The sequence below is a fragment of the Gadus macrocephalus genome, chromosome 23 (genome assembly GCF_031168955.1).
Source record: "Gadus macrocephalus chromosome 23, ASM3116895v1".
Lineage (NCBI taxonomy): Eukaryota > Metazoa > Chordata > Actinopteri > Gadiformes > Gadidae > Gadus > Gadus macrocephalus.
The window spans coordinates 9,774,371-9,795,215 of record NC_082404.1 but is presented as its reverse complement, the minus strand read 5'-3'; the positions used below and the strand labels follow the sequence as shown (position 1 = coordinate 9,795,215).

Sequence of the window (20,845 nt, the reverse complement as noted above, 5' to 3'; positions counted from 1 at the left end):
CTTCCTCTGCCGGCTCTGGTCTCTCTCTCTCTCTCTCTCTCTCTCTCTCCCCCTCTCTCTCTCCCCCTCTCTCTCTCTCGCTCTCTCTCCCCCCCTCTCTCTCTCTCTCTCTCTCTCCCTCTCTCTCTCTCTCTCTCTCTCTCTCTCTCTCTCTCTCTCTCCGTCAGGGCATCAGGACAGAGCGGTGGAATGCACAACGCTGTGTTTCTGGGGCTGCATTGCTCTCCTCCCCGTCGTCAACGGCCGGCGGTCTCTCTCTCTCTCTTGAGTGTGCGTTCTCCGGAACTCCCGGTCCTCCTGCTGCTCCTGCTGCTCCTCTGCCCACCTCCGCTCTCCACCTCCTCCACCCGCTGCTGCCTCGTCCCGGCTAGCTCGCTAGCTAGCTAGCTGCGTTAGCCTACATGCGCTACAGCTGCGTGCACCGTGCCGTCGTAAGTCATCGGGGGTCTTGTTTTTGTTTTCTCCTCCCCTCCCCTTTGTTTTTTCCCGGCGTTTGTCCTTCCTCCTCCTTCTTCTTCTTCTTCTCCTTCTTTTCCTCCCTCCCTCATTCGACTGCCTCTCTCGTCTCACTCCCCCGTCGTCCCGTTAGCCCGCGGCGGCTAAAACGTTGCGCTGCCACCGGCGCCAGGAGAGTCACTAACACAGCCGTCCATCTCACAGGATGGCCCCCTTTTTTCTCATCCACCTTCCTTCTTCCCTCCCTCTGTCTGCCTCTTTTATTTTTTCTTCCTCTCCTGATCTTGCCCTCCCCCTAGTTCTCGGCCAGCCAATCAGGCTGCGTAGCGTGTCGAGCGTATCCTGGATACCGGAGTGGTTGAGACGCAGCCCTAGCAACCCCCAAGAGAGTACGGGGGGGGGATGGGGGGGGGGGGGGTGATACTTGGAGAGACAGAGCGAGAGGGAGAGAGAGATTAATATGAGAGGATACAGAGAGAGAGTGAGAGAGAGAGAGAGAGAGAGAGAGGAGAGAGAGAGAGAGAGAGAGAGAGAGAGAGAGAGAGAGAGAGAGGGTAATAAATATGGAGAAAGGGAGGGGGAAAGTAAGAGAGAGAGACAGAGAGAGAGAGGGATACAGAGAGATAGAAAAACAGAGAGAGCAAGAATGAAAGAGAGACAGAAAGAGAGAGAGAGATACAGAGAGAGACAGCGAGAGAGAGAGAGAGAGAGAGAGAGAGAGAGAGAGAGAGAGAGAGAGAGAGAGAGAGAGAGAGAGAGAGAGAGAGAGAGAGAGAGAGAGAAGAGAGAGAGAGAGAGAGAGAGAGAGATAGAGAGTGATGAGGGTTGGGGGTTGGGAAGGTGTAGGCCATGCAGATAATGGAGTATTCCCAAATGACACGTGTGACTGTGTGTGCGTGCGCGTGTGCTCGCCTGCAGAGCTTTGTTTGTTAAATGGGAGTGGCCCAGGCTGGTGACATCGAGTGTTTATGTTTAGTGCTGATTCTTCACGCTGGACCACGCTTCACCGCGGCGCAGCAGCACTCCTGGCAACGCTCATTACCCTGTTCGCACGTCTTTTGTTTCGCCTGCAGCTAGCCCTCTTTAGCTGCGAACTATGAAATAGCAGTTCAGTGATCCAGCATGAACATCTAAGGGAGTGTTTAATGCCCCCGTCCCTGACCTGGATAGGGGGTGTGGGGGGGGGGGGGGGGGGACACGACCCAGCTGCCCCGTGAAACACACCACATGGGGCACATGCAGCTGAAGTAACAGAAAGCACACACACACACACACACCCACATGCATGAGAGCACACATATGCATATGCACACACACACACACACACACACACACACACACACACACACACACACACACACACACATAAAAGCCACCAGATAATCAAGCCTCTATCAAGCTACATGCTTAACATGTCCTACGTTGACATGTATCATCTTCAGGTAATGCTCTCCCCTTTTCTTTCTAATGATATATATTTTATTGTTTACTATATTATTTGTTATTTATACCCACTCAGATGCCCACCTCTAAGTCTGACTCTAATCCACTTCGTTCTCCGGCATGGGCACCGGTTCTGCTGTGGATTTGCCGGTATTTCCAAATGGAGAAATAATGAAATAAACATATTTGCCCACGTCCACGACAGCCATCACCAGGCGCCCCGGAGACGGTATCCATGGCGACCACATTATTAAGCATCCTCTGCTGTGTGTGTTTACAGCTACCAGCGTCCATTTCTCTCGCTCTGCAGCGAGGCTGTGTTCACCCGGCCGTGTCTGATGCTGTGCTACATCTTTACCATCTGTATTCCTTATTCCACATAGTTTCAAGCTGGTCAAGGCGACACGTTTTACGGCATCAGGATGCATTGCTACAGAGTTCTCATGTCCACTGTTTAGAATGTTGTCGACCCCACCGATACGTTACTCATCGCCAACAGATTCTTAGGAACTTTGGACAACAATATTATGATTTTTGTTGAGGTATAATCCATTTGTCTCTTTTAGAGACAGGTTACACACAAGGGAGTAGGTCACTGTCATTTGATACGCAACATGTTTGACGTGTGAGTGGCTATGAACGGAAGATACTATGTTGGGCCATACCCTAGTTTACAATAACACACTTCTTAGATCTCATGGGACCGGCATTTCATCATGTGTATAATTTAATACAGTGTCAATGTTGGATTCTGCTTTTCCTGACAGGCAACACGGTATCACCATAGAATAAGTGCAGATTAATTTACCATTATTTAACATTAGTTAATGCAGTAATAAGCATAAATGTTAAATAACTAAAGTTGTAGTCATCATTTACTAATGGTGTTCGTGGTTATAATGGTGTAACCCCTATGCTAATGCTTTATAATAATACTTATTACTGAATTAACAAATAATTAATTAATGGTAAATGAATGAACCCTTATAGTAAAGTGTGACACAGACAAGTCAAAAGTTTGTCTGGAAGTCCTAACCAAGGATTAGAACAGAAATGTGGGAACCAGAGGGAACCTGGTGTATTCTATTGCCCTACAGCCTCTGCTACGTACAGCCTCCTCTAGGTACAGCCTCCTCTAGGTACAGCCTCTGATAGGTACAGCCTCCTCTAGGTACAGCCTCCTCTAGGTACAGCCTCTGATAGGTACAGCCTCTGATAGGTACAGCCTCTGATAGGTACAGCCTCCTCTAGGTACAGCCTCCTCTAGGTACAGCCTCTGATAGGTACAGCCTCTGATAGGTACAGCCTCTGATAGGTACAGCCTCCTCTAGGTACAGCCTCCTCTAGGTACAGCCTCCTCTAGGTACAGCCTCCTCTAGGTACAGCCTCCTCTAGGTACAGCCTCCTCTAGGTACAGCCTCCTCTAGGTACAGCCTCCTCTAGGTACAGCCTCCTCTAGGTACAGCCTCCTCTAGGTACAGCCTCTGATAGGTACAGCCTCCTCTAGGTACAGCCTCCTCTAGGTACAGCCTCTGATAGGTACAGCCTCCTCTAGGTACAGCCTCTGATAGGTACAGCCTCCTCTAGGTACAGCCTCCTGTAGGTACAGCCTCTGATAGGTACAGCCTCCTCTAGGTACAGCCTCTGATAGGTACAGCCTCTGATAGGTACAGCCTCCTCTAGGTACAGCCTCCTCTAGGTACAGCCTCCTGTAGGTACAGCCTCTGATAGGTACAGCCTCCTCTAGGTACAGCCTCTGATAGGTACAGCCTCTGATAGGTACAGCCTCCTCTAGGTACAGCCTCCTCTAGGTACAGCCTCCTCTAGGTACAGCCTCCTCTAGGTACAGCCTCTCCCAGAACCAGCTGACTGTTGGCCACAGGGCCGTAGCGTGTGTTGTTAGAGGCAGGGTGCAGCCCGCCGCAGGGGGCCCCCCGTCCCACATGGATCCTCCCAGCGGCGTTTCTTAGGTGTGGAGGAATCCCAACCACGGATTCTCTCGTGTTACCGCAAACCCTGTGAACCCCCCTCCTCCCCGACCCAGTGGGCGAGGGGTGGGCTGGGACACCCCCCCTATTGTGTCAAACTAAGCCTGCAGACGGCGGGGGGTGAAGCTGGGTCTAAGCCGCGCCTGATTGTCTCCGTCACCAGGTGGGTTTCACTGTAATCCCCCGTCGTTAATCCACTTCCTCCTCCTCCTCCTCCTCCGAGGGAGGGGCTTCAGACAGATAGCAGCCAGGGTGACGGCACCGCCGGTGAATGAGGCAGAGAGGGAGAGTGCAACATGTGTTTACCCATCGCCCCCCCCCCCGACACTCGGGAACCCGACCTCACCTCATGAGCATGGTGGGCCGGGGGAAAGGTGAACGGTAGAGGACGGGCGAGGTTGAAGAACGGGACACACTACATACAGAGATCTCTGTATCGCATACTGGAGCCTGATACAGAGGACTGCATTCAGTATCATGGGAAATGGCTGGAATTCTACTGGAAGTGTCTTACAGCCAGCTCTGAATGCAGACAGATGTAATAATCTATGGAGCACAGGCAAGGCGCTGCGGACTCTCAAGGAATCACAGTCAATAGCGATATTTTCTACCCCCATATGCTTGAGGAAAGGATGAAACCAACGTTGGAATGCTAACGTTCTTCTATTTCGTTTTATATATATATATATATATATATATATATATAGATGCCCATATAAATAGTTAATGTGCCGTTCTGTACCGGCCAGTGCAGAGAGACAGGAAGGTGGGTTTAAAGGAGAAAGGGAGTGAAGTGTGCACAGGACTGCAGGTGGGAATTGAACCTGCCGTCGCTACACGGTGAGCGAGCTACGCAGCAATGCTCTGCACACAGGGTCACACCCTGCTGCCGTCTGGAACAGAGGCTGCCGCCGCTGACGTGAGCTTCAACGGGCGCGGCAGCAGGGGGGAGGGGGTTGGGGGGGTAACGTGTGTCAGGGGTCTCACCTCGTTGATGGCCAGCTGCTCCCCGCCGCCCCCCCCGGGGTGTCCGAAGCGGTGGGCCGAGCCGCGGAAGTCCTCATACAGCAGGTCCTCCTCGCTGCCCAGATCCTCCCCTAGACTCCCCTTCTCGGGACCCCCGTCCGGGACCACAACCGCTGGGAGGGGAGGGAGGGGGGAGGAGGGGAGGAGGGGAGGAGGGGAAGGAGGGGGAGAAGGAAGGAAGAGAGAAAGTAGATTTAGGCCCAATCCCATTTCTACCCCTTAACCCTTCAAAACAAGGGGGGGGGGGGGTAAGGGGAAGGGGTATCACACAATGCAAAAAGAGCCGCAATCAACATGAACCCATTGAGTCCCATCTGAAGACTCTGAGGCAGATTATCAGCCTCAGATGAGGGTCGGGTGTTACATACTCGTAGGGTGGATAAATAGTGAGAGTGCACCAGAGAGAACCTGCAGGAGAGCCAACCGCACAACCCCACTTCATCAAACCCATGAGCAAACCCAGTGACCCTCCCTGGAAACAACAACAGAAAACGATCCCTGTGTGTTGCCGCTCGATGGCTTTAATAATAGGCCTGCAAATAACATTTGCATACAAAAGACATAAATAAATATGAGCCTTGCCCCTTGCTCGCAAAATGTGTCATCGCCTGCCATCACAGCCTTGTGGTGCTCGAATCAGCTTTAAGAGGCGGAGACATGAGCACGACATGCGTGTGTGTGTGTGTGTGTGTCATTATGTTCTATGAAGTCATCCAGAATGACAAACACACACACACACACACACAAACACACACATGCGCACACACAATCGCACACACACACACACACACACACACACACACACATGCCATGCGCAGTCACAACGTTTATTCAATGCGTACTACTCTGAACGCTCCACAGGCTCTGGGTTCTGTTCACATGATGTCTTGTCTTTGATGACAGGCATGGTGATCACATCTGCTGTCTGTGTCTTCTTGGATGGTGATAGTATTCCCCCACTATTCAAATGCTGAAACCACATTTGTTTTTGTGCACCAGAAACCTGCCAACAAAGGTTCATTGTATCATTATAAATCCCTTGTGCGTGATCTGCATTTATAGACTTTTTCTTATTGTTGCACAATATAATTATTTGTATTGTTATTTTTTGCAAGTTGTAAAAAATATGATCTGGTTTTGTGAAAATGACTCACATGATTCACATCTGCGCAAAAAAATCATATTGATTCTGGTCACCTAGCAACAGACTGAGCGCTGTGCTCATCTAAATGGCCTCTCACACTCCAACAGCACCTGGCCCTGCCTTCACTCAACTAGCACGTTGGTGGGCACTCTGAACAGATCAACAACACTCATAACACATAAACACACCCACACGCGCATTAACACACACACACACACACACACACACACACACACACACACACACACACACACACACACACACACACACACACACACACACACACACACACACACACACACACACACACACACACACAAGTAGTTGGTTCTCTCGCTGTTTGTGTGCGTTGACAAAGGTTGATGAGCTGCAGTGTGTTGGTGCCTCCTCATGACACAGGCTAACACTAGTACAGGGGCTGAGGAGTGAGCCTTCTCCTCCACACCAGGGGACACTGGAGCCCGTCTGCAGTGTGTTGGTGCCTCCTCATGATACAGGCTAACACTGGTACAGGGGCTGAGGAGCGAGCCTTCTCCTCCACACCAGGGGACACTGGAGCCCGTCCCCAGGGCTTTAGCCCCGGGACGGCGCCCTGCTGGTTCAACTGGGCGCGTCCCTCTTTATTTGTCGTCGTTATCTGACGTCTCTGTGCTCGTGTATCGAGCAGCACACAAGGCCACCGCACGCACGGACACCCACCTCATCACCAAGGCGACCGGCGCCAACCGCAGCGGCGGATAACGGCCTCATGGGGGCAGTGTAGGACGCGCTGAGCCATGCCAGCCCGATTACCATGCCATGTGTGTGTGTATATATATATATATATTTATAAACATATGCGTGCGTGTGATTATTTATATATATATATAATATATATATGTAATAAGATGTGTATGTGTGTGTTTGTTTGTGTGTGTATGTTTATATGTATGTGCGTGCGTGCGTGCGTGCGTGCGTGCGTGCACGTGTGTGCGTGCGTGTGTGTGTGTTTGCGTGTGCACGTGCGTATGTGTAATGCCAGGCAATCAGGTATAAGGTGTGGAGTATAAAGCTGACCCAGATATCTTTCCAGTGTTGATGTTTGTGTGTGTATGCATGTGAGTGTGCGTGTGTGTGTGTGTGTGTGTGTGTGTGTGCCGCCGTGTATGTGTGTGTTGCACAGATGAACAGCAGGCAGAACAACCACCTTCACAACACGGTGGTCAACGTGGATAGCAACAGGCAGGCACCCAGCCTTTACTCCCAACCTCTGAGGTTCCTCATCACACACGCTGTGTTATCCATCTCCTTTGGTCTGAGAAAACACTAACAAGAGATGGCAAAGGATTACTAGAGCGACGCCTGCTGTGTGAGTGTGTGCGTGTGCGTGTATGTGTGTGTCTGTGTGGGTGTGTGTGTGTGTGGGTGCTTGTGCGTGTTTGTGTGCGTGTGTGTGTAATTGTGCCACAAGGGTGCAATTATAATAGAATAAAAAAATTATTCAGACACCGTTTCAATTTGGGTCTGTGTATGAGAAACAGAGTGAACTAGAGAGAGAGAGAGAGGGAGAGAGAGAGAGAGACAGAGAAAGCGAGGGGAAAGAGGGAGGGGAGAGAGAAGGGAGAGAGATAGAGAGACAGGGAGAAAGAGAGAGCAAGAAGAGAAAGAGATACTTATAATCTGTGTTAGTTTGTGAGGTTGGATAGGCTCCTGAGACCATCCTGATAATGAAGTTTGCGTTTCGCCTGAATATCAGTCTAGCCTTGGCTCGGCAGCCATTGATTTCCAGATATGGGCGCAGCCTGACGTTGCCCAGAAACTCCAGCCAATCGTATTTAATAACCGAGTGACCCTCTTGTTCTCTTTGCTTTTGCAGAATCCGTTTGGAAGTAAAGCAAAAAACATACTGTTCCCTGAGAAAAACCTTCCCAGGAGATTTCGTACAGTCCTCCTCTAACATTATTACGTTTAACGATTGAACTTCTATTTCGATTAAAACGGTTGGTTTGCTCCATTAATTGCCGCACTTTTCCTCAATGTTCTTTTTATTCGACAGACTGCGGTGCTTCAATCAATCAGGCACTGAAGCCCCCTCCCTCTACCCCCGATCGGTCGAGGCATTTTAATACTTGGAAGAGGCTTTGAAGGAGCTCGGGGCCATACTGACCGGCACAGAGAAACAGAATGTGAACCCACAGGTCAGGATGGCCTCACGAGGCTGGAGGCTGTTAGCAACATGTTAAATCATGATGCTACCAGCTCCAGCCTAGGTGAGCTACGCCACCAGATCACATGTGATGGTACAATCAATACTTAGTGGCCAAAAAATGCGCGTGTGGGAGCATGCGTGTGAGTATGTGTGTGTGTGTAGTTGCCTGAATAAATCTGCTCATGTATGTGTGGTGTAAGAAGAGGAGTTCAAGCCTAAAAGCTGCCTCTTCATTATTTGTGTGTGTGTGTGTACCTGTGTGTACCTGTGTGTGTGAGTGTGTGTGCGGCGCGCGCTTCCCTTTGTGTGTATGTGTGTATGGGGAAGATGGCGGATGCCCGCAGGAGAGCAGAGCACCAGGAGAGAGGAGGCGCTTTAATTCCCGGCATGTTCCATCTCTCCCTGGCCAGAGACCCGGGAATACAGGAGTGGAAGTAATGCCTGGGGATGGAGTGTGCGTGTGCTGACAGCCACCACCGATAGATAGATGTGTGGTGGTGGGGGGGGTTCAGTTTAGGGGTACTATGCAGACCCAGCCACTGCCGATCTGGACAGGGCAGTGCAGAGAGACAGGAAGGCTAGGCTGAAGTAGACAGGGAGTGCAGCGTGCACAGGACTGCAGGTGGGAGTTGAACCTGCCGTCGCTACACGGTGAGCGAGCCACACAGCAACGCTCTGCCACGCACGGTCACACCCTGCTGCCGTCTGGAACAGAGGCTGCCGCCGCTGACGTGAGCCCAGACGAGCGCGGCAGCAGGGGGGGGGGGGGGGGGGCAGGCGTGACACCGGCGGGGGTGTGTCGTGGTTCTCACCACAGCATTGCAGGATGAGGTGCAAGTACCGTTGGTAGGTGTCTTCTATCTCTCCGTCAAACCCTCACTTGTTTTAGAGTGTGTGTGTGTGTGTGGAGGAGTAATTGGTTCTTGCGTTACCATATTATATTCTGCAGCAGTGGGTCCATACCGCTAAGGTACACCGTGATATCAGCCAGATTCAACGCACACACATTTACAGCTCTAGGGAGTGATTAGAAAAAACACACACATTATTACAAGGATAATATATATACTTGGTTATTAGAAAACGTTTGCAATATTTCACAAAGAGCAAAAAGTAGCTCTGCGTGATAATGCTAGGAGCTAGGGGATAGGCACTAGGGGCTAGGGGCTAGGAGCTAGGGGCTAGGAGCCAGGAGCTAGGGGCTAGGGGCTAGGAGCTAGTAGCAGTGGGCTGCCTGCCTTACAGCCATGAACAAACTCCAGATTAACTGACCTTGCCTTTGTTATGGGCAGACAAGAGATAACTTGTGTGTTTCGTGGTGTGGGAGGACCCAGGGACTTGTGGCTGTGAGGCAACAGGGCTAACCACCGCACCACCAAACCATCCATACAGGTTCATTACAACCAGACAGGCAAGTGGATTATTTGTCTATTATGTATTGAAATGGAGCAGTAACAATACCTCAACGATAACACACCCTAAAAAATAGAGCAAATCATATTGTCGGGATTATGTATCAAATCACATGACACAGCTGGTCCTGCCTCAAGGCCGGCACACTGATTAGGAACTAAATCAACACCGTCTGAACCAATGTCACTAGACCTCATGATCCACTTCACTGTACTCATAACTCAGAATGCATACGACACCTACCTTAATAACTGCACACGCAGTGCAAAGTGCTGAGTTGTTAGAGAGTTGCGGGCAGTACTGTAGTCGTAGGCAGTGAACTCAGGTCAACATGCTAAGTGGGAGTGTGAGAGCTGTACTCCAGCCTTTGTTGTTCATTCCATGGGGAAGGGGCTGACATTCATTCACTTTATTTGGGCACACAGTGTCCGTGAAGAGCCTCATCATCTCTCTCTCTCTCTCTCTCTCTCTCTCTCTCTCTCTCTCTCTCTCTCTCTCTCTCTCTCTCTCTCTCTCAGGTCAGGGTGCTCGCCCGCTGGGGTTGGCTGTCACTCTACTTAGGACTCACAAAGTGGAAAGCGTGGGGGACTGTGGGCTGGCTCGCACACGCACACACACACACACACACACACACACACACAAAATGAAAGCCAGCCATGCCTGCAGCCAATCTGCCAATCTCAAACATAGACCATCATCAAACTAAGGTCCAACCTCTTGGACCTCTGCCTGCATTTGTACCGCAACCTCCCGTTAACCTGTACACAAGGTGGAACTGACGCCCAAGTTCCCCGCCCCGCCAAAGAGGCGACTACTGTCCGGAGAAGCCCCTGGGGTCTTGTCAGATCTTCTCATATGCGCATATCCCGCTTCGGAAACTTTGTAATCACCTACTACACAATTCTTGAGTTTAGCTGTGTTTGGCAGTGTTGCAAAGCAGCAAGAATGTTCTGTCCTTAAACAAAAAGGACAAATACTCAATTGGCATCGACCGGCCTAAACCTCACGGACCGGTCTGGACTTGGAACGTCTAGTCCTTATGGAACACGTGCCGAGGTCGTGACCTTAATCTGTCCTGGATTTATGAAGTCAAAACATCACAAAAATGGACAAAAATGCAGAAACATTATTCGACGGCCCACTGGGAACAGGGGGTGTGAACATAGATTCCTGGTTGCAAATCGTCCCCATCCCCTCTGTATGGTTACCCAAGGAAGAGGGGGGGGGGGGGGGGGGGAAGGTCAACAAGGTCACTGCTGCGTGTGGGACGAAGCACAAGAGGTGTCCATTTACACTCGGGCAAACGCTGCCTTCTCCTAGACAACGCGGTCACATGCAGGAGAAGGTGGACGGGGCCGTGGGCGCCCAAGGTGGGCGAGGGACGAGGAGAATGCACTGAGGAAGGGGACACTGGGTCCGTCGGACGCATTCCACACTCCGGGTTTCCAGTCACGTTGACGGCGGGGCGGACTGACCCAGTTGTGTGCTGGTCTGTGACTGGGAGGGAGGGGTGGAGGGGATAGGGGGGACAAAGACTATCCCATTTCCTCCTCCCAAAAAAGACGGTAGACGCATTTAAATGCGCGAAGCCTGTGGTTATAGCCACCGTTTACTGCGGTGTTGGTGGCAGAGCTCCTATAGCACAGTCCTACTGTCTGACAATACTCCTGTCGCATCATGTTTAATGGTATTTCTGAATCAAATCACAGGATAAACCCCTTGAGATGCGGCATATTGTTTTCAAGGGGGTCCTCAGGCACAAAACATGGAAGTCAACAGACTTTTACACAACGTCAATACACACAGCCACCCGCTGACGGCACAGTCAACCATACAACTCCTAGAGTACGATACTACTAGAGTACAATAATACTAAAGTACAATAATACTAGAGTATATTAGTACTAGAGTATACGATTACTAGAGTACTACGAGTACAATGCGCCTATAGTACAATACTCCTAGAGTACACTCGTATCCTATACTCCTACACCACAATACTCTAATTGTAGGATACTTCTTTATGCCAATGCTCCTATGGTAAAGTACTCCTACAGTACAATGCTCTCAGAATAGCAGGGTAGGCCCAGCGGGGGGGCCTTACGCACAGAGCCAAGATGTGAGCCCCCCTACGTAGATTGTCGTTATGTTTCCACGCATCCACTGCATCCAACAGATACGCATTCACAAAGTGTTCACAGAGCGTGACATGTTATCATCGGCGTGATTTGTATGTAAAACGTCTCACATTCCACTGAACCACATGAACCCATTACGACTGAAGAACTCCAACCCTTAATATCTATTACAAATTCATGCATTTGGTAATGTGTATAATCTCCCAGACAGTCTGGGAGTCCAACTGGCATAATGCTGGGATAATATTGCACGCTTTTCACATCAGATTCTAACTAATTTGATGTTATCTGCTGCCCTGAGGGCGGATCAGAAACTACAGGGGTGTCTCAATTCTAAATAAGATAAGATCAAACAATATTTATTTAATCCAACAGCATTGTCCAAAAGAGGCAAGCACACAACGCAAAAAGCATTAGAAAAAATGAAGATATATATATATAAAAAAGTATGAGAAGATAGATGAATCAACAGACGGTTGAGTCAATATTATTACACATATGGAATATTAATATTGCACAGTTGAGTATGTATTGATATTGCGCCTGAATGAGTCACTTTCAGTTTGCGTGGTCTATAGGGAGCAGTGGTTGCAAAGTCTGACAGCAGGTAGGAGTGACCGAGTGCATCTCCTCTTCAAACCCTGCAGAGGCAGGTGGCTGTCACTAAAGGAGTGGCCCCGGTGCTGTCACAGTGTCACGCAGCGGCTGGGACCTGTTGTTCATCAGGGCTGACAGCTACACCATCATCCTCCTCTCTGCCACCACCTCCCTTGGGTTGAGGACGAGCTCTCCGCAGAAAGCTCTTAATATGAATCGCGTTAGTATTGTCACTCCACCTCACTTTATTATTCAGGTGAACACCCATGTGCTAGACACATTTCACCATCTCAGTGTCCACCACAAGCTCTTTGGTTTCCCCTGCATTGAGCTGCAGTTCTGTTGGCACCAATCCACAAAGCCTGTGGTCAGTTCTCTCAGTAATCCCCCTGTCCCCATCTGTTAGCCGAGCTGTGTGTGAATTCTGCAGCGTAGACGGTGAGGAGCAAAGAACCCCTGGACAGTTCCCTGCTGCAGACAACCACGTCAGACACCCAGTCCCGTACCCTCACATACTGTGGTCGGGTGCCTAGGTAGGGCCAGGACCCATGCTGCTCCAACCCTCTCCCCCAGAGGCGTGAGCAGTGTGGTACTGAAGGCACAGGGAAGATCTAAGACCATGATTCTCCCAGTGCTGCCGGCCCTTCTCCAGGTGAGAGAGGGATCCAGGCAGGAAATTGGATGACATCATCCACCGCCAGGCCAGGTTGGTGGGCTCACTGTAGCAATGGTCCGTTGACAGGCTCCCCAAGGATCGGATGAGGTCAGGGACCGGCCTCTACACAGTGTTCAGCCTGCAGCTGCTGGGGTCAATGGGGTGGGGGGTCCTTGGTACTGGTACCGTGAAGGATGTTCTCCACAGCTGTGGCACCCCCACCCAGCAGCCTCAGGCTCAGGTGGAAGATGTGCAGGGCAGGTCAAGCCATCCGGAGCCTTCCTCGCCTGAGCCTCTGTTATCCTCTTCCTCTTCCCTCCTTTACATCTTAGTGTGCAGTGAACGGATGAGTACCTCACAGTTATACCGTAATTACGGAGCAATATGTACAACTGGAATAGCTGACCTCATGTATGGGGGAGCAACTAACAATTATTTTAACAGCAAATTAATCCAGTTATTCTTTATTCAGTTAATCAATTAATCATTTAGTCCATGCAATGTCATAAATAATAGCAAATGCCCCCAGAGTTACCAGAGTCCAACGGGTCCAAATGTGCTTGCTTTGTCCAGCAAACAGCAAAGAAAAAAAATAAAATAATATTGTGCCATTGATGCAGAGTTCTGTGTTTGTCCTAAAATACATTAGAACGATCACAGAGCAATCATTGCTTTCGTCAGCAGAGTCTCTCCTCACAGTTAATTTTAAAATGAATTGTTCCTTTCCAAAATAACATCTGCGTTGGGTCTGACAAAGGAGGTCAACAAACTGGTGGCAGCTCCCTTATGCCGCCAGCCTCTGACACTAACCTAGCACATTGCTGTTGACGCTGTAGGCTGAAGACCTGCAGGACCACGCCGGTATTGTTGAGGCCCCGGTGGTAACCAGACATTTGTCACGTTGCCAAAATCAAAGAAATACAAAGGGCTGCAGCTGGAAGACCTTTTCGGTATTCTGGGCACGTTCCACCGGGTCCAGAACCATTCACAGGATGCTTGAATTAATGATGAGGTCATACGGTCCAAAGATTCAACACACACACACATGCACACACATACACACATGCACACGCACTTACACTTACACATACACATACACTTAGACATACACTTGAACTTACACTTACACATGCATACTCTCACATCCACATCCACACAAGGATGCGCACATCCACACCTACACACAGACACACAAACACACACAGACACACACAGACACACACAGACACACACACACACGTGAACACTTGGTTCTCCTCCGTGAAGTACGACCTTTCATTGATCTTTGGCTGATTGGGACACAAGCCGCCTGGGGTTCCAGGGTTGAATACACCATGTTGGGAGATTAGAGGAGGAAACCAATGTACAAATACAGCTTCCCCAGGGTGGAGGAGGGCAATAGAAATACAGATTACAACTTCCTGTCCAACTGAAGCCCCGTTTAGTGGGAGGGGTTTAATCACGGCAAGACAAGCACTCAAGCTGACAAAATGACGGGACCAAAGAGGTGTGGCAATACGATTGGGCATGGTTGTTAGGCTGCCACTTAACCGTGGATACCTCCAGACAAAAGAGATGAGCGAGACATGCTGTCACACATGTAAGTCCTTGGCCATGTTCCCCACAAGGTCACGACACACCATACACACAGACACACACAGCGTTTCTTACTGGGCTGGGCTGGGGATGGGAAAGGTAAGGGTGTGTTTCCTGGAGCAGGTGCGGACCGACTATGGTGCTGTCAGAGCGAGCGCGTCAGCGAGTCAGAGCCCCGTCTCATTGTCATTCCAAGCAGACTGGTAACAAATGGTTTGAAAAAGAACAAAATGAAACCATGTTTAACCACAACAAGCCACAGTGGCCTTGGGGGGGGGGGGGGGGGGGGGGGGGGGCAGAGTGGGTGAGAGTGCCGCGTGTCTATCATGCATTGGTTTACATGCCTTTGGGTTTTGTGTGTGTTTGGGTAACAATGTGTCCCCGGAGACCAGTCCATGGCCGCCCTTGGGTGCAACGTGTGCTAACACTCCTACCTGCTGACTGTCAACTGACTGCCGTGCAGAACAGGAGTCAGGGAAAGGGGTTATTTTGGACTTGCTCAGGGCGATGTGAACACATTACATAGGGAGGGAGGTGTGTGTGTGTGTGTGTGTGTGTGTGTGTGTGTGTGTTCCTGTGCGTTCCTGTGTGTGTGTGTGTGTGTGTGTGTGTGTGTGTGTGTGTGTGTGTGTGTGTGTGTGTGTGTGTGTGTGTGTGTGTGTGTGTGTGTGTGTGTGTGTGTGTGTGTGTGTGTGTGTGTGTGTGTGTGTGTGTGTGTTCGGTAAATAAAAGATTGGCATTGTTCACACGAATGGTTGTGCCAGAACCTTTTCTGTAATGTTATAACATCTTATGCAGGGAAATTGGCTGAACATATTTGCCGGCATTTTGATACCGGCTCCCATTCACACACACCGTTAAATAATCGGCACAGGAGAGAAAAAAAAGACACACAGAAATCTTCACTAAAGAAGTTTGTTACCTTGACATTTGAAAGGATGTACACAAACATTTTGAACTCAGCTAAAATATAAGTTGTCAAAGCTAGTATTATAGCTACAAGTACAAAATAAGTACAAAATATGACCTTATTTAATATCATTCTGATGATATAGCACCAGAGAATGATAGTGCTAATGAAAACCTGCTAACCCAGTCCTGGGGGCAAGGGGACAGCGCCAGTACGAGAGGTTCAATTAATCTCTCCACCAATAGCCGTAGTATCAGTCATAGTATCATGACCGATCTAGCAAGCTCAGACTATTTCAAGAATAAAGCTTCCATCAGCGAAGGCTGCCTGGGTCTGAGCTTTCCATGGGACTCTTGGTCTGTGCTGTAGTTGAAATACCGGACCTCTGACATAAAGGCAGTTTGCATAAACAGGGAGGCACAGCTTAGGAGGAATGCTCTTCCCATGTACTCTCTGGAGACTCTGCTATGAGGTCTGCTATGGGCAGACATATGGTGGAAGTGTTACCGCTCGAGACTTGGAACTTGGATGAGGACACACATGGCCACTGAATACATTTTTCGTTTAGTTAAAAACATTTATCCAAAAGTAATGAATCTATTTCTGGAGAGAGCCTTCTTCTCTCCGTTTCATGTTCCAACACCTTATCTTGTCCATTAATATATCCATTAATATATGTGTGGTCGAGTGTGCGTGCGTGTGTGTGTGTGTGTGTGGGGGGCGGGGGGGTTGGCTTTGGTTAGGCAGTTTGAATTCAAACTCTCCTCTTAGATTCTCAAGCATTACCCAAAAAGCATTGCAACAGCGTTGGAACGCATCTACCAAAGGTCAGAGGGATGATAACAGGGAAGAAAAAAACAGAGAGTTGTAATCATTCGATATATCGTACCAGGAGAGAAAAGACGAGGGTTAAAGCAGCGGCTAAGGATACTGTCAATTCTGCCAAGAAAACGCTGACAACAGAGCCCCCCGCTCCGTCCTCACACACATCGCTCCTGCAGTGGCACGCCAAGACAGCACACTTGGCCGGGCTCCCGTCGGCCTGTCTTTATTAACGTTTCACCAAAACCCGTGAGCACATTTCTCACAGCGCGGCACGGCGAAAAAACATAGAGACACGAGACCACAACGCTTTTCAACACGGCAGTGGCATTAAATGGCCCACAACGTAGTCACCCCCGCTTATGCTACGATTAATAAAAAACGACAACAGTGTTGTGGACGTGGTGGCGCTGCTAAGTGGCTTCAGAGCGCCTCAGGATGAGTGCAATGTGCGAAGCGCAAGGGGTTGGGAGTTTCCACACACGGTGAACTCCTACCTGAGGAGAGGGGTATGAAGGAGTAGAGGGGAGCCGGGGTTCAAATGGGTTCTTCCTGCTCGGGTTAACACAGTGCTCAGATACTCACTATATTTGACTTGCTAATACCGCAGCACACAGGCAGGAACGGAAACCCACCACAGAACTGGTGGAGCACATTCGGAAAAAATCCCAACAGTTAAACATTACGTAGCTTGTACGTTTCCTGTTTACTTAATTAGCTATATTGGATTGTGCCTGTGTGTTTGTGTGTATGCTAAAAGTAAGCTAAATTCCTCAGACACCACATCACACCAGCAAGGAATAACATAGAGTGGGTTTGTGTTTTGTTCAATCTTCCTCTCAGGATTATTCTTCTTCATCTGACTGAAGTGTTGAAGAGGAGGTTCACCAAAACCTTCGAGTCCCTGGCTGCTCATGGGCTGCCTCGGTCTTTGTCTCAACCACAACACCGACACCAACAAAGAAGAGAGCGAAAGCTTTGAAACCACTACAACTGCAGGTTACACACCAGTACACTGGCAGCCAGAGTGCTGTGGGGGAGGAAAGACTTTTTACTTGAATTATCTCCCTTCCGTTCCTGGCAGCAGGATAAACATCTGTGTGTGTGTGTGTGTGTGTGTGTGTGTGTGTGTGTGTGTGTGTGTGTGTGTGTGTGTGTGTGTGTGTGTGTGTGTGTGTGTGTGTGTGTGTGTGTGTGTGTGTGTGTGTGTGTGTGTGTGTGTGTGTGTGTGTGTGTGTGTGTGTGTGCCTGTTCAAGCATTAGTAAAGATAAGACCAACAAGTGATGCTTCCCAGATTTGAAGGCATACCTTTTCTGTGGAAAAGTGGTGAAAAACAAACACACACACACACACACCCGGTCTCTCTCTCATACCCTACCCTATCTTCACAAACCCCATTTTCCATCGCTCTCTCTCTGCGTCTCTGTGTCTCACGCACAGCAGCGTGTGTGTCGACTGCGGGGAGGACACAGATGCTGGGCCTCTAGGGAGGGAGGGCTCCCTGTGGGAGGTGTCTATTAAAGCTCTTATAAATAGAACGCTGGGACCAGAGAACCAGCGAGGGAGGGAATCCTGTCCCCTGGTTCTCCTTAATACCGATGTGAACATGAACCCGCAATACCATTCATACCATCTCCCTTCTCCCCCCGGCGCTCCCACTGCTCCTCCACTGCTCCTCCCACTGCTCCTCCTGCTTCTCCTCCCACTGCTCCTCCCACTGCTCCTCCCACTGCTCCTCCCACTGCTCCTCCCACTGCTCCTCCCACTGCTCCTCCCACTGCTCCTCCCACTGCTCCTCCCACTGCTCCTCCCACTGCTCCTCCTGCTTCTCCTCCCACTGCTCCTCCTGCTTCTCCTCCCACTGCTCCTCCCACTGCTCCTCCCACTGCTCCTCCCACTGCTCCTCCCACTGCTCCTCCCGCTGCTCCTCCTGCTTCTCCTCCTGCTTCTCCTCCCACTGCTCCTCCCACTGCTCCTCCCACTGCTCCTCCCACTGCTCCTCCCGCTGCTCCTCCCGCTGCTCCTCCCGCTGCTCCTCCACTGCTCCTCCCACTGCTCCTCCCACTGCTCCTCCCACTGCTCCTCCCACTGCTCCTCCTGCTTCTCCTCCTGTGCCCACTCCTCAAACTGCTCCTGGGAATCTTTCTCCTCATACTCATTCTGCTCCCATCGCTCCCATTTCTACCGCGCCCACTCCTCAAACAGCTCCTATGACTCCATGGACTTCCTCATCCGTCTCCTCCTACTCTGACTGCTCCTTAAGAACATTCCATACTCAGGGAGGGTAGTGCGTGTGCGATCTCCGAAGGAGAGAGGTCATGAGTTTTGTCGTTTGTCCGATCGGGGCGTGACGCAACATCCATTCTTACACGTCCTGTTAGCAGTGTACGCCAGTTAACCCCCCCCCCCGGGGAGAGAGGAGGATAACAACAGGACAATAAGTACCGGAAAAACAATCACACGTTGTTGTCGCCACTTAAAACCCGTGTAGGTCCACCTGAAGTATATATGATTTGATACATGATATATGATTTGATATATGATACAGCTACCCCCCTGCCGCCCCCACTGACCATGGGCATGTGAAGAGCGCACGCTACCTGAGTGAGGCTAACTTTACGCATAGTGTTACACATACAATGTGTCTCTACCTACGACCGTTACGCAGGTGATATGCAGAGATGCATGTTTCAGGCTCTACAACACACAAACGCACTCAGGGGAAACAATGAAAAGGTTCTAGCCTAGTTTCCTGAGGACAGTGATTGATATTTTGGGGGGAAAACCAAACACACACACATACACACACAAGATCCTTAAAGAGGACGCGGCTGGGCTCTCCACAGCGAAGGACAGTAGGAGAGAGTCATGCAGATAGAGACAGAGAAGAGAGAGAGAGAGAGCAGGTAGAGGCAGAGAAGAGAGAAAGTGAGGCAGATAGAGGCAGACAAGAGAGAGAGAGAGAGAGAGAGAGAGAGAGAGAGAGAGAGAGAGAGAGAGAGATAGAGAGAGAGAGAGAGAGAGCGAGAGCGAGAGAGAGCGAAGGGGTCCTATTTGATGGAATAGGACGTTAGCAGGGATTGCTCAGCAGTGCTTTCTTTCCCGCTCCCTCTGCCTTGGAGCTAAGAGCCTTGAATGAGCAGCACTAAGGGAGGCACGCGATCGACCACGGGCATGTTTAAACTCATGGACACTCCAAGGAAAAGATGCATAAAAGAGATGGAGAGAGAGAGAGAGAGAGAGAGAGAGAGAGAGAGAGAGAGAGAGAGAGCGAGAGAGCGAGAGAGAGAGAGAGAGAGAGAGAGAGAGAGACAGAGAGAGAGAGAGAGAGAGAGAGAGAGAGAGAGAAAGGCAGACTGAGTGTGAAAGCATCATCCCAGATGACAGTTGTATTTGGTGTTTCTCTGCATTCCCATTGTGGCTGGTCAAACCCTCCTCCCACTCTCTCCTCATGCAAACGTGTAATTTCCTTGTCATCCACCTTAGCACAGTGTTCTTTCAGAGCCATGGGTGTCGGGATGAAACTTAGGAGTGGAGGGGGAGGAGGGGGCAGGAGGAGGAAGAGAGGAACACAAACAGGGAGAAGGAAATAAAAATGAATGGAGAGAAGGTACTCGGTGATAGAATTAATGGTGCATATTGGGAAGATGGAAATTATTTCTTATAGGCTGATGATATAAAGAAAAGAACGGTAAAATTAGGTTGTGTGGCAATAATTCTTAAACTAGATGATTCTTAGGAGTTCTTTTAGAATCTAGTTTCACCTAAAAGGAGTAAATTAACAATACTTTGCAATGGGTTACATTTATTCAACAAACCCATTTGTATCAATAGACTGGCTGTGACACTGGCTGGGACAAGATAATGATATCAGCTAAATGCAAAAAAAGGCCACCAAGAGTCTTAGAGAATTAAAGAATATCTGTGAAGAGGAGCGGGCCCACATTCCTCATCTTGACGATAAGCCCTCGCCTGGAATGCAGCGATTGCCTTCAAATATTATTATCATTGCATAATAACATGGATGTTTCATAAAATATACTGGTTCCTGCAGGCTTTATCTCACACTCAACGACATCCAGTGTGAGGGATATTAAATAACAGATGAAATCAGGACTGGCAGACGTTCCCTGTCATTGCATACACATTGCTCTTCAGTACCATGGGTCGCACTTATGGTGCATTACTCATGTCGTCATCCCAAAGAATCCTCTTTTTTGAGCCTGAACGCAAGCTGTGAAATTGAGCTTAACACCAATCAGAGAGTGTAAACATCCGCAGCCCCACTCTGGCGTGGTGCCTCGACACGTGGGGAACGCTGTGGACGCGCTCATCCGGAGGCGTGGAGATATGAAACAACACGTCGTCCACTTATTCCTAGAGCGGTGGAGGAGAGCTTGTTTCTATGTTCTCACAGTGCCGGCGCCGCCTTACGCCTTTGGTTTCCACATGTAGTCCCTTTTGAATG

The 20,845-nt window shown here is 49.8% G+C and overlaps 1 protein-coding gene across 5 annotated transcripts in view; it reads right to left on the bottom strand.

Annotated features, from left to right (window-relative positions):
• Positions 1–4,573: 4,573 nt before the first annotated feature.
• LOC132452110 (uncharacterized) overlaps positions 4,574–20,845 on the bottom strand; it is a 66,313-nt gene continuing 50,041 nt past the window's right edge. For all 5 annotated transcript variants that reach the window (XM_060044497.1, XM_060044501.1, XM_060044498.1 and 2 more), the window contains one exon: positions 4,574–5,026. In XM_060044497.1, the coding sequence (XP_059900480.1) occupies positions 4,764–5,026 (263 nt within the window). In that variant the 3' untranslated portion in view covers positions 4,574–4,763. The remainder of the gene's footprint in view (positions 5,027–20,845) is intronic.